At 38.8% G+C, this 19,548-nt stretch overlaps 1 protein-coding gene across 2 annotated transcripts in view; it reads left to right on the forward strand.

Moving 5' to 3' along the window:
• LOC121732656 (peroxidasin homolog pxn-2) overlaps positions 1 to 19,548 on the forward strand; it is a 100,660-nt gene that overhangs the window by 75,614 nt on the left and 5,498 nt on the right. For both annotated transcript variants that reach the window (XM_042122611.1, XM_042122612.1), the window contains exons 4-15: positions 2,168 to 2,328; positions 5,845 to 5,914; positions 7,098 to 7,227; positions 11,946 to 12,138; positions 13,239 to 13,376; positions 14,177 to 14,406; positions 14,962 to 15,087; positions 15,576 to 15,728; positions 16,755 to 16,930; positions 17,481 to 17,616; positions 17,952 to 18,220; positions 18,573 to 18,746. In XM_042122611.1, the coding sequence (XP_041978545.1) occupies positions 2,168 to 2,328; positions 5,845 to 5,914; positions 7,098 to 7,227; positions 11,946 to 12,138; positions 13,239 to 13,376; positions 14,177 to 14,406; positions 14,962 to 15,087; positions 15,576 to 15,728; positions 16,755 to 16,930; positions 17,481 to 17,616; positions 17,952 to 18,220; positions 18,573 to 18,746 (1,956 nt within the window). The remainder of the gene's footprint in view (positions 1 to 2,167; positions 2,329 to 5,844; positions 5,915 to 7,097; positions 7,228 to 11,945; positions 12,139 to 13,238; positions 13,377 to 14,176; positions 14,407 to 14,961; positions 15,088 to 15,575; positions 15,729 to 16,754; positions 16,931 to 17,480; positions 17,617 to 17,951; positions 18,221 to 18,572; positions 18,747 to 19,548) is intronic.

Below are 19,548 nucleotides of genomic sequence, written 5' to 3' on the forward strand. Positions count from 1 at the left end.
TTTATAGCGCTTTGGGACCTATTTGACAGAGAGCGTACACGCGGTCAAGCGTTGAAGCGGTCAGTTCTGCGTTCTTTATGTAATCACACAGAAGGCATTCTGACAAGGTCAGAACACTTCCTGTGTGTATATAACGCTTGACCGCATGAACACTGTCTGATAGGTCCCTTTTATCTCTATGGTCACTTTATAATGGTGAATTGTTGTATGCTTAAAAGTTGAGGTAGGAAAACATGTATTGTACCTGACTATTTGCCATTTCGTCAGTCATTAAACTATACACTTTTTATTGTAAAAAAAGATAAAATGAATTGGTACAACTGTAGGTCACGTGTAGCCTATTTTTAAGTGAATTAACTAGTAAAATTAACTTGGTATTTAATGTAATGATTAAATGATTACACTGAAATTTTTCAATAATTATTAAATTATTGATAAAGTTCAGGATTTTTTACAGTAATTGAGTGTTAATTTATAAAAAATATTATTGTTTCATGTTTCTTCTTTACGCGTTTTTCACTTTTATGCGATCGGTAAAATGTGGTTTGATCTGATCGAAAATTCGTAAGACGGAGGGGTTGTATAGTGTAGACCGTACTTTAGGAAACGCTGCTTTTGCTATTTCGTTTTTACTTCTGCAAGCACTCCCGGAGTAAAACCCGTTGTATCTTTTTCAATTTAGGCTCCAAGAAAGGGCTCCCATAGAATCGCCATTTTACGTTGCACTTGGCCTTTTTTCATTTGGATTTTTATTGATTTTTTCTTTAAACCAAGATCGACCTCCGATGTGCCTTTACATAATGTTATGTATTGTTTTTAAGCAGCACTTAGTATTCAGTGCAAACCCTATAAATGTAGGTCGCGTAGTTACAAATACCTTATAATTTCGATTACGAATACAGGTTATTTTATATGCAAATAAATTTACATAGCAAAAATGTCCCGTAACTTGATCACACCTTATGAAATACATTTCATAATGAGCATTTTTACTTTACAAATACTGGCATGTTGAAGTACAATTTAAACACGTATTATAATAATTAACAGTTGTTTTTATTACATAATTTCTATAAATAAAGGTTTTATTTTATTTTAATATCGCAGAATACGGTAAAGTTAGATGTACGAGAAAAGACAAGCTTTTCAATTTTTACCGTTCCGTCTATTATTTTTTTAATAAACCAGACACTCTTATTTAATCCTTCGATCGTCGATTCTTGGAAATCTATTGTTATTCTATTGTGTCTCGCCCACCGGTGAGCTTATGGGGCTTGATGGGTAGAAACGTAAAAATTTTCAATCAAATTTTAAGGCCGTGTTCAAACCAAGCTAACTGTAAGACGCCGAATGCGAGCAGGCTCACTGTGAGCCCCAGTGTAAACGGTTTTTTTCGTTTACAGTATGCTGACTATACGCTGACGTAGCTACATAACCAATAAGCGTCGGCGAAGCGTAGTGACGTGCTATATTAATCGGCCGCCGAATGTCAGCAGCCTACGCATAGCGCAATATTCATTTATTTATTCTTTCTGTACATTTTTTAAAACTAGCTTAATATACACAATACGTTAGTAGAGTACAGAAGTGTGCATATCTCCAGAAGAGATCTCTACCAGCAGACCTACAATAAGACATTGAGAAATGTAGAGACGTTACAGACAATAACGTATTGTCGGTTAGATGCATAGACTTAATATATTAATAATAATAATAATAATAATAAACATTTATTCAACAAAGTTCACAGTACACTACAATAGAACAAAGCACACAACAATAAAGACAGAGAAAGAAAAAAAAAAAAAAAAAAAGACATGCATACTATAAGCCTAACCACATAATAGGTATACTTATCAGTAAAAAAAAAAAATTAGCATTATAGGTTTATGGTTAGATGTGAACGAAAAAGAGAATATCTATGGAAATACCATAAATTGCGTAACGTTCGCTCACTTTCGGCGGCTGACAGTCAGTTTGGTTTGAACACGGCCTCAGAAACATCAGCTTACTCTAGTTTTTTCACATCCCAAGTTTATCTGTACAAAATTTCACATTTTTACACACGATTCTTATATATCGAATCCCCAATTGTTTAAGTTTGTCGATTTTTGACGATTATGATGATGATTGATGATGATGAAACTAACCTATCAACCTTCTTCAGGTGTGTCAACGCCCATCACGGCGGCGCCGGAACCGGCGCTGGCGGTGCGCGCGGTGACCCAGCTGGCTGACTCCACCGAGCACGAACTCGTCACCAGCCTCATAGCTGCCTGGGGCCAGTTCCTCATGGACGACCTGGTGGCTACTGCCAATGGGAATAAGGTGAGACTTTTGCACAATGACATTTGAAATAAAAAATATAAGTGTCACTTGACATTGCGAATGTGATGTTGCCGATTGTCATGTAAAATACGTGGGAGAGTCATGCTTCGGCACGAATGGGCCGGCTCGCCCGGAGAAATACCACGTTCTCACAGAAAACCGGCGTGAAACAGCCCTAGCGCTGTGTTTCGCCGAGTGAGTGAGTTTACCGGAGGCCCAATCCCCTACCCTATTCCCTCCCCTACCCTCCCCAATTCCCTTCCCATCCCTACCCTCCCATATTACCCTATTCCCTCTTAAAAGGCCGGCAACGCACCTGCAGCTTTTCTGATGCTGCGAGTGTCCATGGGCGACGGAAAGTTGCTTTCCATCAGGTGACCCGTTTGATCGTTTGCCCCCTTATTTCATTAAAAAAAAAAGTGTAAGTGTCAGTTGACATTGCAATCCATTTTTAAATGCCATTCAAATTTGGAACAGGGGACCGTGGTGTTGGGGTGCACAAGTCCCCGACAGATTACAGAATCCTCAATCGCCTCAATGCATTGGTAACTGATTCTTATAAATTATAATGTGAGCTATTAAAATTTGACTGTCAGTTAAATAACTCACACTACGTAATAGACCTCCAAGGATGCTTTTTCGACTACTTAGCGGGGGGCGTGGATGCAAAACTGCTGTCAATCGAAAAGTCGGCACATGCACAATGATATACGTAAACTGTCGCCCTGCCTGTGTTACTACATTAAGGGCGTGTTTCACCACTTCTTGATAAGTACCGAATAGGCTATTCACCACTTAACTTGACTCTCACTGTAAGCTCACTATGTGACGACCTAAACGAAAATAAAGTGCTGTAAGCAATTCCACGTAAAAAAATACCTTAAAAATAATTTGTCATCACCATAATAGGAATAATTACTATAAAAACAGTTTATAATTGCACGAAAAAATAATAATAATTAATGCGTGTCATTGAACTTTAGCGCATCCGTGACATTAATGCTACGATGTAATCAGTAATTGATGTACGTATTATCGGCAATAAATGCTATATATTAATTTTATTATTGCTATTTTATAGCGGGTGCTCAGAAAGGAATCATAATCATAATTTTATTTGCTAGAATATGGTAACATATTAATCTTAGCATTAAATATTAGAAAACACATATTCTGAATATTTAAATGATTCGTCTCTATAAAACATAATGGATAGATTTTAAAAATATTACTCTTTAAATGTTTTTTATTTTATGTTTAAAAAAATTAAATAATCTAATTTTAGCCTTATAATTTTAGTAACATTAATAACATTAAAGTTCATTATTTTAACCAAAGTGAAGAATCTATTACAAGTTACAACCACTTAGATTGTATCATTGTACCTATTTAGGTTTAATCTGCAAGGATACGGAATAAACTAACGAAATGATTCTGATGCAAATTTTACGACATTACAATTTTTTATCCTAGATATTATTTTATTACTTATTAATTGATCAAAGTGTACTTCGTCTCAATTTTTTTAATATTAGGTTTAGTACTCAATAGAGGCATCCACCGACGCTTTTCTCGTGTAGTGAATAAATCAAATAAGTAATTTTTAATGTAAGGCCCCTAATTTCAATGAATGTATGTTTACGTGTGCTTAATGAATTACCTTTGCCGTCAACAAGCATGTAATTGACCCCTGTGGGGTGAAGGCGGTGACTGGTGAGGCAATGTGACAACAGTGTCACGCGAACGCCTGAACTTGGCCGAAATTGAGATATTCATTATAGCACAGGATACTGGAAATATGATGATGATATTATTCATTATTATTTATTGGTAGTAAACATCTAGAAATGTTTAACCCGTAGGCCATTATAGGTCAGGTACCTAATGCGTTTGTCATGCCTACTATACATTTTTAAATATCATTTATTTTCCGAGGACTCTCCATACTAAATTTAGTAAAAATTTTATCAAAATCGTATTAAAGGTTTAAGCGTGAATGACATATTTTTTTTTTGCATTTGTAATATGTTAGTGGGATTTAAGTTTTATGTTATAGTATATAGGACACCCTACCTTTTGACTTGTTTTTACAGTGAAATAAAAGGTTGATAAAAATCATAATGACACTTACAGAGCGACTTTAGGATTTTAGTAAGGTGGTTAGTTAAATATAAGTAAACTGTACAATTTTTAAGTAGTGAAGAAAAGAATACACAAATTAAAGTGACATAAAGACCCCTGCACAACAATTTGATAGGTGACATTAGGTGTAACTAATGATTCGGAAACGCTTTTACAACAAATTGGACTTGAATGCTATGTGAACATTTTAGATAATGACTACTCGCTTTATAAGGCAATTCGTGATCGGTGATAGTCGCAAAGGTTAGTGAAAGCGATGACATAACAGTCATAGGGTAACTGATACGAACATTCTCTAGTACAGGAAATGTTGTGTACTGTCGCGTAGAGAAGGCTTCAATGTTAGAAATAATAATATCGAATTATTTACTACTAGCGACCCGCCCGGGCGTCGTCGTATAAAATATACAGCCACTGAAAAAAATGATTAAAATCGATAGCCTATGATCCTTCACGTGGTCTACTTCTTATCTGTGCCAAATAACATAAAAATTGCTCCAGTAGTTCGCGAGATAAGCCCTTTCAAATAATTTCCCTCATTTTTCTACATTCTTCTATTAGTCTTAGCGTGATAAAATATACGCTATAGCCTTCCTTAATAAATGGGCTATCTTACACTGAAAGAATTTTTCAATTTGAACCAGTATAGAGATTAGCGCCTTCAAGTTAGCCCTTTCAAATAATTATCTAAAACTGGAAGTCTCATCAAAATCCGTTGCGTAGTTTTAAAAATTAAAGGGATGCGACTTTGTTTTATAATATGTATAGATTAGTTTACTGCGTGCTACTGACGTGTAGACAAAGGTTTAAAGTAGTTTTGGTGCAGTAAGTAGCAGATACCAGCATCATTGGATTCCGGCGTTGGATTAGTTTGTATCAATATGAACGTGTTCTAAACAAGTCCAGTATCTAATATATTTTATTGTTTCGTTGATACACTGATGATCCAACGTGCAAATCTAATAACGCTGGTACCTTTGTCAGTTTATATCAGCCTTTATATTCAGATTTGTGCAGATTACTGACATATTTTTACAACTACATATTATTTTTTATACACATCGTAAAATAGCCATAGCTCGTAAGTCGTAAGCGACGAAAAATAGTAGTGGAATTCTTAGACAAAGAGAATATAATCACTTGTTCTTAGAGATTGAGGATGGAAGAATAATTCGGAAAAAAACCAGTCCCAATATGCTACTAATTTATTTTAAGATAAGTGTGGTAGCGCCAGGTAAAACGTCTAAACGAGTTTTCAATCACTGGGCCGAAAATACTTATCTATTTTAGGCTGACCTTTAGCTGAATGTCCAAATGCGCTAATGATAAATAATTTACATAGAATGTTTTTGTTTATGAGTAATCATTTTCCAGAAATGCGAGGACTCTTCTTGTGAATACGTTCGGTCGGCGCCGGCAAGAAATATTGACTCATGCGGTTTTGGTAAGTATCTAATCGAAATTTTTAAGTATTTCCTCAAATTAATTAGAATACTATTTTGCAGTAGGTACAAACTTATCTTCCTCGTATTTGGTTTCTAATATTAGTAGTGGATATATGTACGTTCTGGCGCACTCATAAACCAGTGTAAGAAGATCTCTCTGTTGTTTGTATAATGTATGTGAGTGGTGTGTCATGTTATGTTGGTATTTGTTGAAAAAGGTTGATTTTTAATGATCATGATCAGCGTCAGCAGGTGTAGGTATGTGTGTGTGTGGACGGCGGCTGCTGCGGCGACGGCTGGTGCTGGTGCTGCGACCTCATGAGCGCGGTGTTGGTGTGTGGGGTAAGGAGGTCACGGGGGTGTTGCGTGACAGAACAGCTGATAATATAAACAGAACAGCTGATAATAAAAACAGAACAGCATGGGCTTCAAACAGAACAGCAGCTGTTGAACCAGTTACAACCTGTTTTAACTGGATATGCAACAACCCCGTGACCTCCTTACCCCACACACCAACACCGCGCTCATGAGGTCGCAGCACCAGCACCAGCCGTCGCCGCAGCGGCCGCCGTCCACACACACACATACCTACACCTGCTGACGCTGATCATGATCATTAAAAATCAACCTTTTTTCAACAAATACCAACATAACATGACACACCACTCACATACATTATACATACAACAGAGAGATCTTCTTACACTGGTTTATGAGTGCGCCAGAACGTACATATATCCACTACTAATATTCTATTATTATTTATTACGAAAAGTCAAATGTTGATTAAAATATATTTAGCACTTGTGGCGGTGTCTGTACTAGATTCATGATCAACGCAATGGATTCTAAACCAATGAGGGTTGAGGCGTATAAATCGTAAGTCAACATGAAATATGAGATGTAATTAATTTACATACGTTTACATTTACATAACTTTAATTAAATAAAGAATTAGAATAGCCGCTGGAGAACACATATCGACAGGGGGCGATTGTTAAAAAACGGACTCTGAGTGCGGCGACCAAATCAAGAAATTCCGTAACGAAAAAACCTAATACACCCGCATTCCGATCGGCAAGGTGTTTGTGCACGTGCGTAAAACTTTACCGCGGCAGTCCCCGATTGCCACACGTATTTTTTATTAAAAAGCTCAATTTTGATAGCCTATATTGTCAACAGAATACCGAGACCAAATGAACTTGGCGACGTCTGTGCTGGACGGCTCCGCGTTGTACGGCAGCCAGGAGAAGGAGCTGCGTTCGCTGAGACTGTATGATGCTGGCAAGCTGGATCTGGCGTCGTGTCGCAAGTGAGTGACAACCTTTATAATTAAAGTTGCTTGCATCTTTTGTATGCCATTACAGAAAGGTTTTCATTAGCTATGTCCACACTGTGCCTTTTGTGTTCGTCAAAGGCATGCGTTATAGGCTATAGCGCAGTCAACAGCGCACGTGAGGCATGCCCGCGACGCATGCGCTCTGACCGTATCCAAAACTTTCGCTTTGTTCTTTTTTTCTGGAATTTCTTATGACCAAATAAGCCGCACATATTCCACCCAGTAAAATGTTCTCGTCGCACATGTTACAGTAAGCTGACAGACACTGCAACTGAACCAAAATAACAATGTTGGCGTTGCGTTCGTGGAGGCATTTAATTATTGAATGCGCCAAAAAGAAGAAAATTGAAGATGAAAGTGCACAGTGTGGACATAGCTTTTACACGGTATAATTATAGACCTGTCCCTAAAATCTGTCAGTGTTTCTATTCTTTTGAGGTATTTCTTTGTGGCAATGCTGAGTCTGTATGATGCGAATTACAAGCAAGCATCTTAGTGGCGTAGCATGGTGTGAAAAACACAGAAATTAAATTAATTGTTTGATTATGTATTATTATAAAAAGTTAATAACATAAAATAATCTCAATAAATACGAAATAGTACCTGCACTTACCTACATAAAACTATCAAAATCAGTTTTAGGGATTCCCTCTAAACTAAGGTTACAAAGAATCTTAGCGACCTCGTAGAGGCATCATATTATAACAATATGCACTTACAAGAACATTTTTTGTAAATTATAATATTTATCGTAATCTCCACTGTGGAGGTCGTACAGTAATGATCTAACCGTTTACTGCACTCACAGATTACATGCAGGTGCGTAATATGCCTACTGTTAACATAATTATATTATGTAAATTGTGTAATTTTTTAAATTATTATTGTATAAATATGGACGATAACATTGCAACTTATACCTATATTGCTAGCTTTATGAAGATTGTAGTATAATTACTCCTATACAAAATTTAAACTTTGCATTAGCTTAATAGACTGAACTTAAGGGAGCGACTAACCCTAAAGTATCGATTTTATAATTCACGAGCTTTTGCCCGCGGCTTCGCTCGCGTTAAGAAGTATTATTATATACAAACTTTCATCCCCTATTTGAACCCCTTGGGGTTGTAATTTATCAAAATCCTTTCTTAGCGGATGCCTACGTCATAACATCTACCTGCCTGCCAAATTTCAGCCCGATCCGTGCAGTGGTTTGGGCTGTGTGTTGATAGATCACTATGTCAATCAGTCAGTCACCTTTGAGTTTTATATATATATAGATTTTTATACTTGAAAATAAGTCCCGAATTGTTTCATTTTCTAAAATTAGATACTACATTATATTTCCGAGAATTTGATCTGAGCAAAAACACGATATCTTAAAATATTCTCAATAGAAAAAAATCACAAACATGCATCTAATTTTCACGAATTTTTCATTTATTGCCATAACCGTGCATCGAACAAAGTTAATATTTTAACACATTGTATAAAATTCTATCATTGAGAGATCGACCTAGCGGATTTTTAAAATGTTGTATATTTATCGAGTTATTGAGAAAAAACTAATTTGGCGATGAATTTGGTGAGTGTGAAGAGAGAAGGACGATGTTTGATTTTTAGGGTTAGTCGCCCTCTTAATTAAGCCAGTTGCGGACAATATGAGCAAAATGTGAATATACTTTTGAATTTTTTTTATTTTTATTGCTAGCTTAACATCGCGAGCCAGGCCACAACACTGCGTTGTGGCGGCGTCGCGTCGTATCGCAAAAACAACATCGCACAGAAAGGCGATGCGATGTCGCAACGCAAAAATTTCATATAGTATAGCACTCTTTACATCGGAAAATTTTCACGATGCGTTCTGCGGCGTCGTAGATTTATACGATGCGACGCCGAAACGCAGTGTTGTGGCCTGGCCCTAACTACGAAGAATTTTATAGAAACCAGTGAGGTCCCATGATTTCGCTTTGCTTCGCTTTTCTTTTTTTTATGAAATAAGGGGGCAAACGAGCAAATGGGTCACCTTATGGAAAGCAACTTCCGTCGCCCATGGACACTCGCAGCATCAGAAGAGCTGCAGGTGTATTGCCGGCCTTTAAACAGGGAATAGGGTAATAGGGGAGGGTAGAGATGGGGAGGGAAGGGAATAGAGGAGGATAGGGAAGGGAATTGGGCCTCCGGTAAAGTCACTCACTCGGCGAAACACAGCGCAAGCGCGGTTTCACGCCGGTTTACTGAAGTTTCATGTTGTTTGCTACCAAGCAGGGCCCCCGCTACCATATTATGTGCTACGTGTGCAATGCACACGGGCGCCATCCTCTAGGGGCGCCCAATCGCCATCTTTAGGGGCGCCAAAACCAAGGACCCAAAACCCTTTGCCTAAAGCTAAAGGGGCGCCAAAATCCTTTTTTTTGCACACAGGCGCCAGTAGCCCTTACGGGGGCCCTGCTACCAAGTTGTGCTTTTACTGAACCATAACAGAAGCCAGTTGACAACCTTTCCAATTATTTTAATCTCCTAACAACCTCTTGTACGTGATTACATAACGCTAACTCTACATCATCATTAAATTTATCAGAAGATAAAACGTATGACCCCAGCGTTAGCAATCTGTGTGAAAATCAACAATGCCTTGCCAAAGTAGACGTCTTGACCCTATTTCTAGTTTTATCACTGATACGACCTTTATTCCCACAACATAAGGATCAATATCGTATAAAACTATGAATATACTATACAATAGGTAATATATCTTGTGTATATTCTCAATTTTAACGAGACATCGACAGTCGACACATTGTATGTAAACGCAAAAAGTTTGCGTGCGGGTTTAACTTTAATTAAACTTCCTTTAGAGCCATACGATTAAATTTGACATTTCGTCACGTTTATTGTTTGTAAATTATTATTTGATTAGTTAGCAACAGGGTTTGGGAAGTGTGCTTAAAGCGGCTTCTTTACTTTAATCCATCATGGACCAATACAATAGTCAATACGACCACGTATACTAAAGAGCATTCGAACCTTTCCTTATCAACGTACCATTTTTTCTGAAAAATTATTTAGTGATGTCATAGACGTGCCATCAAATAATAATTTTCTTTGTAATCCAGATGAGTAGGTATTTAAAAATATACTGCCCTAAGCATAACTTAGCGCTTTTGTAGAATAATTTTGTGATCAGTAGCATGCTAAAAATTTTATGTCGTGTGCCATCGGTTCGCCATCCCTGCTGCAGTAGAGGATCATACTCTTCTATGGCTATCAAGCCTCGAATATAAATAATATGGTTGGTGAATAGTGAATACTAATTTGTACTAAATTTTGTGCTTCTTCTAAATCATATAAGCAATTAAGCAGTGGCGGGCGAGCCCCGGGCGGAAGGCTTTGCGAGGTCCTGGGCGGCAGGTCTTTGCGAGGCCCTTTGTCTTACAAAAAATACCTTACGAGGCCCCTGCAAAAGCGAGGCCCCGGGCGATTACTCTGTTCGTCAACCCCTAGGGCCGCCACTGCATATAAGTAGAGTAATTTTGTTCAACGTCACCATCTTTATCTCTTTTAATTTCCACATACCGTCAGTAATGGCCAAAATTAATGATAAACAACCATTACAAAGTCAACATCTAATCAACTATTCTATTGAATTAAATAACAGCTTGGTAAACAATAAAGCACATCTTTATCAAACAATTACCGCGGAATGTCAGCACGTCGCGAAATAGATTGTGTGTTAAACTAGTCGATGCCCTTCGGATGTTCTACATTCCGATAGATTTTAATCGCAAATTTGTAACAATTTACGTACCAAATAATGGATGCTGTTAAGCATTAGTGTCCTAACTCACAAAAAATTCGGTGTTGAGTTATGAATGCAGTTATGTTCTTTAAATTATTTAGAACAAGACAGTATTCAAAATTTAACAACAAAAAATTTTGTGGGTTAGGACACTAATGCTTAACAACGACCATATTATTATAACAATATGGTATTTTGTAACTTCTCTAATACTCCTTCGTCAGTATAAGCCTTAACTTGCAATCGATAGACAGTCCCTTTAAATTGCAAATACAGTAATTGCTTTGGTACATTCCCTCTCAATACTATACATAATACAACTATTTTCTTTTCTACTCATTTTCTACTTTATAGAATTTTTATATACAATTTTTGCAGCTTGCATGTTAAAAGACGGAACATCATAATATAAGTATTATGTTACGATTCTTATGGCTGAATTCTGAAATCATAGATTATTAAGGTAACGAATGTTTCAGCATTCGCTCGTTAGACTATCTAGTAGAGTTTAAGTGATGTTCGAATCTCACTTTAGCATCCTTTAAATGACGCTCTATTCTAGGGGTCCCCAAAATTATTTTGTCTACTGCCCACCTTGAGAATAAATTATGTTTTAACGCCCCCCATGATTCCAATCTCGATGCATTTTAGCATCGAGATAAAATGAAATTATAAATCACTACCGAAGCCTCTACACAACGCCCCCATTTTTTTCCGAATCCCACACCGCCCTCCTTTAGACCGTTAGCGCCCACAAGGGGGCGTTATCACTTTGGAAAAGGCTGCTCTGTACTATCAAACCGAAACTATAACATGAAATTATTTGAAAAAGAATTAATTTCAGCGTATTCAACCATAGCACAACTATTATATCATCCTCCATATTTTTCAGATGCAACGACGGCTCCCCAACCGCTCCACTATACAAGATCCTCCTGGCTGAACACAACCGTATCGCCGGCGAGCTATACTCAATGAACCCGTTCTGGGAAGACGACGCGATATTCCTGGAGGCGAGACGCGCGGTAGCTGCCATCATACAGCATATCACGTACAATGAGTTCCTGCCAGTGCTGTTGGGAGAGGTGAGTTTGGTTGATCAATTATGTACTTAACTGTGGTTGATAGGAGACTCTTGTTGGACTCCACTCTAACTAGAATTTATTAAATTAAATATCTGCTATGGCTAAATATCCTTCAAAGGTGTAAAAGATCAAGGCACACCCGGATGGAACGAAGTTATTGTTTTATGTACAAAAAATTTGTATACCTACACTCAACAAAAAAAACTAAAGAGGGAGAGAGTGAGACAGAGAGAGAAACACGCGCTACCGCACGGCTTACAACTATAGCAAAGAGCACAGACATAGATCCAGACAGATCCCGCGAAGTACCATCGAGGAAATTGATACCTAGCCAAGTAGTACTTAAACGTGAGAGAGCCATGCTTCGGCACGAATGGACCGGCTCGACCGGAGAAATACCACGTTCTCACAGAAAACCGGCGTGAAACAACGCTTGCGCTGTGTTTCGCCGAGTGAGTTTACCGGAGGCCCAATCCCTATCCTATTCCCTTCCCAACCCTTCCCTGTTCCGTTCCCTTCCCTACCCTTCCCTAAAGGCCGGCAACGCACCTGCAGCTCTTTTGATGCTGCGAGTGTCCATGTCCCCCTTTCGAAACGCGCGATTAATAACTTCGTATCCAAAAAGGATAGATATTTCAAATTCAAATTCAAATCATTTATTTCGGGCATCAATGGCCCATATAACAAATACCTTAAATCTAACATACATATCAATTATATAACAAATACCTTAAAACTAACATACATATATTATATATATTCTTAAAAACTAACACTGACACGTTTTGCCGGCGACTTGGCGCTTCGTTCCGGAGTCTCCCCCGGAACCTCCGATAGACTACATCCATCGGCCAGAACTCCGGCGCCTCGAAAGTCGACAGAAGATGCGTCGGTACTCTCACCACAAAGGAGCTAAAGTTAACCTTATGGCGAGACTGCAGACGCTCGACCCTCAGGCGCAGTGTCGTCTTCTTCTGGATGTAGTCCACGACGATTTGAATATGCCTACTTTTTTATTATAAAACATATAATTTTAATCACACCTTCCTTATAAGTTACTTCATATTTCTTATATCAGACTAATTTTCGATATCTTTCAGGTCGGCATGGCCAAAGCGGAGTTGAAGCTGACATCCCTGGGTTTCTGGCGCGGGTACTCCAGCGCCAACCGCAACGGCGCTTACACCGAGCTGGTGGCTGTCGCGCCCATTTTCACCGCCATGATGAGCGATGAACTGGTGAGATGATTGGCAGGGCCGGTTTTAGCACTGCACGAGATTTCTTCGGCTCCCAGGGTGCTGATAGTGCATCCCCCCCCCCCCCCCCCCCCGCCTAGCGCCGCTACTGATGATGGGCATGGTGATCACGTGATCCTAGGGGCTTACCGTTTATATCAATAACTATATCGGGACGGCAAGCGATTATCACCCATGGATTTTGGACTTGGGTTGACCGAAACTCCAAAAGAGTGGCTAAATGAGCGAGACCCAAACTAAGAGAATAGTGTTAGCTCACTTGACGTAATACAATGTAGGATTGTTTTTAATCCTAACTTCATGTAAGGCTGCAGTTTCAAACAAAAAGAAATGTGCTAATACATAAGTGTGTCAACAATATTTCATACAATAGATATCCTGAAAAACTTGCCTTGTGTTAAATTTGTCTATCCAATAAACTATTGCTCAAAACTACTTCACTTAATAACTGAAATTTCAAGGTCTTCTTTTTTCGAAAGGGTCTAAGCTACTGGTCTGGTTAAGACCATGGTAGTTTAATCGTGGCTATAACTAGTCTGTTGCTAGTTAGTTTGGAGATAAGCAATGAGGGGGCCTGGCCCCCTCCCCTAAAGTCACACGTGTGTCATTTTAATCGGGCAATGATTTCAAGGTCGCTCATCACGACACTATGGTCGCAGCAGAAGTGTCACATTTTAAATACCTAATAATTTTGACCCGTTTGCTCGTTTGCCCCCTTATTTCATTAAAAATAATTACAAGCATTCTGCAGTACCCATCATGTTTTTAATTTCTTTTTCCAGTTGAACACCACAGTGACCCTCCAAGATCTAGTCAAGACGAGCGTGGATCAAGTCTCCAAGTTCAGCCCATCAGCGGTATGGGACCTCAACCGCGCTAGAGACCACGGCGTACCCTCATACCTGAAAGTGCTGAGGCTGTGCGAACCCATGATGACGGTGAAGTCATACGCCGACTTCGAGAAGCTGGGCTTCAATAGGACGCAGCAAGAGATGCTGGCTGATATGTACAGGTGGGTTTCATTCAAAATTAAATCACAAAGAGATCAAATAAAAAATAAAATAAAAAATTGTTTGATTTCTGAATAGATTTGAATCAATAACTTCCACAACGTGGTTGCTACTGGTGCCTACCACCAGTTCAGGAACTAACCCGGCGAGAAGAACCGGCGTAAGAAACTCGCACGGGGCCACTTTTTATTAAAAAAGTGAGAAAAATTAATCTTTCAATCAGAAAGAAGATTAAGTATTTATAACTATACAATTCTAGCTCTTACTTTCATTTAAATAATCTTACCTACATAAATTTCATCGCACAGAGTCGATGTGTCTTTAAACTCTTGACAAATTAACTTCACTTCAACTGAAAAAATGAAAAAAAAAACATATTATGCCCATTTAGCATTGCTTACATTTCTTTAAAGTAAAGAAGTAAGATGACTGTATTTATATTTACAGTTTACATAAAAATCCTTCAATTATTTTACTTGTTGTGTATAATCTTATCCATATAGTAAAATGTTGTATGTTATTTGTACAAGTACAACGTTATGCTCAATTTCTTCCAGGAATGCCGAAGATGTGGAACTGATGATAGCCGGCGCGATGGAGAAGCCCGCTACTGGTGCGGTCATCGGATCCACATTCGCCTGTGTACTGGCTCTACAGTTCGCCAACTTGAAGAAGAGTGACAGGTAACCCTCTCAGTCTTCTCAGCTTTGGAAGTAAATTGTGTTAAATATTTTTTTCAATGTTGGCATAAGTGTTTTTAAAAGACTCTTCCTATACTTTTGTAGGCGCTACTAGGTCTTTCTTACTTTTGTAGGCCTCCTCCTGCATCCATCAATATTATTAATTATTTATCATCCAATTCAAAATAGGTTAGCTTGTAGATTATAAAGATAACAGTAGCTGTAAAATTAGTAACTACTAATTTAACATAAACTTACAAATGAACTATTAATGTAAGTTTTTTAGTTTTTGAAAAGTTTATGTTAACCAATCAAAGGGAATATATTCGTCATTATATGGATAAGTTCCTGTTAAAAACCTTAGAAAACCAAAATTAGACCCAATTTCATCATCGTCATCAGCCTGTTACCATCCACAGCTGAACGTAGGCCCCAAAGAGAGCCAATGAGACCCATTTTATAGGTTGTAAATTATGTTAATGGTTTTTCAGATTTTGGTACGAGAACGACATACCGCCATCTTCCTTTGCTCCGGAGCAACTCGCAGCGATCAGGAAGGTCTCTCTGTCGGGCTTGCTCTGTGGCGCTGATGATACTCTCGAGAGCATACAACCTAAAGCCTTCGTGAAGGAAGATCCTTACTTGTAAGTACATCAATGCTATATTCAAACCACTGAATACATCAGGCGATTCACTTTATGAGTTATTATCAATATATTATTATCCTTAATTGGACTGCTTGCAGATTTACAGAAAGATATAATAAGTATGTCATGGTACACTTACAAAATAAACCTTAGCTTAAATTGAATATGTAATGAAATAGGTAGCAGATAAGTACAAGTATTATAATTCTCATTGCCAAAAATTGCAAGTGATTTACAATATTTAGTAACTTTGAAAAATTACTTTACTACTTAGCACCTGACTGTCTAAATAAAAGTTGTAAGACTTATGTAAGTAATTGTAAAATTACGTTATATGTGTTACCGTGCCGTAACACAGTTTCCATCTCGTAACACACTTTCGGCGAGCGCTGCTAAATTTGGTATTTGTCTGCAATAAAACCTCTTTTAATCAAATTTAAGACTTTTAATTTTGTCATGCGGTTTTGCGACGGTAAACCAACAAAAACACCTCCATTGTGGGTATCAATCACTGACCTCCATTATACAAGTTGTATAATGGAGATCAGTGGTATCAATAGATTCTCAATTGTTATGCGACAGCCGGCGTCGCTTGGGGATTGATGGGATATGCAATTTTGTTTGTATTTTTCTCTCCACAAAGTTACGATGAAACACCACAAAGCAGTGATGAAGTTAATAATTCTGCATAGACCACAGGTTTTATGGGAGGCCAGGGCCCGATCCAAGGGGGAGCGAGCTGCGCTTTGTCCAGAGCGGTAAAAATGAGAGGCGGCAAAATTGACTTATTCCTATTTACATTCCAACCTACTTCAGGTTGGATAGTGGAAATGTTTAAGTGTTTTACTTAAAAATGGGGAATATTTTTGCCCCCAAAAAAACCACCTCATGACTTATGATATGGTTTTCTGTATGTAAAGGGTGGAGAAAATGATCTTTATCAGGAGCAGCTAAATAGCTAGATCTGGCCCTGTGGCTGGTGTCTAAACTAGGCGTAGAGTATATTTTGATTTTTTTTCACAGGAACGCAGCCCAACAATGCGTCCAACATAGTCGGCTGGAAGTATCAGCGTGGCGCGACAACAGCGGTGCGCGCGCGGCCGAGCGAGTGTCACAGGACGCGGTGGCCGCGGCGCTGCAGAAGGCCAAGCAGGAGATGGCCGATAGGAAACGACTGGAGTATATGCTGTGGGAAGCACGTGAGTAGCCGTTGAATTTGGAGGAAATGTAGAAAGCTACGTACTAATATGAACTGCCTGCTCTCTTTAATTTATAAATACTATCAGAGTAGTTGATTCCTAGGAGGATGGGGAACCTATGTAGTTTGGTCGCGTTACGTCGAGCCCAGGCGACAGATCACAATTAACATTAAATTGACATGAACAATGACAGACCAACGTCATTTGGTCGGACCAAATGACGTTGGTCTGTCATTGCCTAGGAATCAATTTCCTCGCTGGTAATTTGTTAACAGTTTGAGTTAGAACATAACCTCAAAATATTGATAGCTTCTCTTCTGAGTCGAGAGTTTCTTGTTCCACGCCAATGCAATTTTTATTTAACATGTCTTCTCATTTGTATAATATACTTACAGAAAATGAAAGAGATAACATAATAAGATGAAATTCAAGATTTATTTTTAACTACCCTCAGCGGCAAAAAACTCTTAACATGAGCTGTTTTGCTATTATCTAAGATCTCGCTAACATAAGATGCCTTAATTATTATTATAGTATATTATAATTTCAGGTGGTGGTGCGGATCCCAAGTCGTCGGTGGGCACAGCCGCATCGTTCTCCAAGGCCAACAAATACGCACTGAAGCTAGCTAACTCTTCATTGTTCTTTGAGTTCGCTACTAATGAACTGCTCAATTCATTAAATGGGTAAGTCTTTTGTTTCGAAGACGAATTATGGGTTGACTTGATGGCTCTGATAACTACAAAATATAACACAGCACAACAGCACTGCGTAAAGTGTCATAATATCCAAGCCACAAAGATTTATAGGAAAATGGTTGACCAGCTACGTTATTTAATCAAGTTAGGTATCTACAGATTACGACTAACTTGACTATCACATAACCTTACAAAATAGCTTCGGTCCGCCATCTTCATACAAATCAATTTTTCTCATAGTAAGCACTTACAAAAGCATAACCCAACTCTTACCCTCAGCCAATATCATCCAGCAACTTTAAATTTTATCCTCAACATTTCAGAGGCCGTCGTCGCAAACGTCAGCTGTTCGACGACTCGATCGGTTTCTCCAACGACTTCGTCGAATCTCTGCAATCCGTTGACATCAATAGTTTCCTAGGCCAAGACCAAGCGGGGCCGATTATTGAGCCGCAATGCGACGACAACGGTTCCTGCAACCCGGACAACCCGTTCAGGACGTACACGGGTTACTGCAACAACCTCCGCAACCCGAACCTTGGAAAGAGTTTGACGACATTCGCGAGATTGCTGCCGCCGGTGTATGAAGATGGTGAGTTGGTGATAGTGGCGCTCTGAAATTCGTCTACCGCTTTCTGTTTCTTTCACTCGCATGCGTATATTATATTGTTATCTCATTGTCACAGCTTCGACATAGAAACGCGATAGCGTTCATGCGCGAGTGAAAGAGAGAAGTAACCATGGGCCAATGGACATAATATGTCTGTCGCCTCCGCGACCGGACTATAGTAGATTTTTAACGATTTATGACATCAAAAGCATGTATAAAAAGTGTCCAAATATAAAAATGTTAATTTGTTACTTATTTCTGAAGTAATATAACTTAAATTCTGTGTACATTATGATAGTTATAATAGACTACATCATGTTAAATTTTCTTCCAGGTGTCAGCCGTCCCCGTATCAACTCAGTCACCGGAACCCCCCTCCCGACCCCCCGTGTTGTGTCCACTGTCATCCACCCTGACATCTCCAACCTGCACACCCGCTACACGCTTATGGTGATGCAGTTCGCGCAGTTCCTCGACCACGAGCTCACCATGACGCCCATACACAAAGGTAACCTGGTGGTCATGACCACGATCTTAAAATGACACATCTTGGTCCCATGACCTTGATACAATAAAGGTGTGGTGTTCACCGTCATCCACCCCGACATCTCCAACCTGCACACCCGCTACAAGCTCATGTTGATGTAGTTCGCGGAGTTCCTCGACCACGAGCTCACCATGACGCCCATACATAAATGTAACTTCGTGGTCATGACCACGATCTTACAATGACACGTCTTGGCCGTATGACCTTGATACAATAAACGCGTGGTATCCACCGGGGAATAGACAGTGTGGAGAGGGTCCGGAGCCAATAGTGACAATCGAAAAATAAGCATAAATTAAAATGTCGGGGTTGATTAGGAATAGATAGAGGGCACTGGGGTGGATTTTAGTATGCTCATCCATAATGGGTTAGGTTTGAGTTTTAGGTTGGGGTAGGTTACTACTGCACGACCCCTACTTCACGATTTCAGCAGACATGTACATAATATGTCTCAGAATACATAACACGTCATACAAAACCTACCTACGTAAACTTACTCAGAACAGTAAAAGATAAAAAAAAAACCGTTTTTTATTACATTCAAAAATAATCAGGTGATGCCGATGATTATGATTGTAAAAAACATTCACTGATATACTAATAACTAATATATAATACCTTGAACCGTGAGTCGCTCATACATAACCGTATGTAAAGGACCGCACAACCACGAGTTACGCCACAATGCAAGTTGCAGCCTAATATATCATCACAAGCGTTGAAGTACTGCGATACATCAAATAATTATATAGGACGAAGATCT

The sequence above is a fragment of the Aricia agestis genome, chromosome 12 (genome assembly GCF_905147365.1).
Source record: "Aricia agestis chromosome 12, ilAriAges1.1, whole genome shotgun sequence".
Lineage (NCBI taxonomy): Eukaryota > Metazoa > Arthropoda > Insecta > Lepidoptera > Lycaenidae > Aricia > Aricia agestis.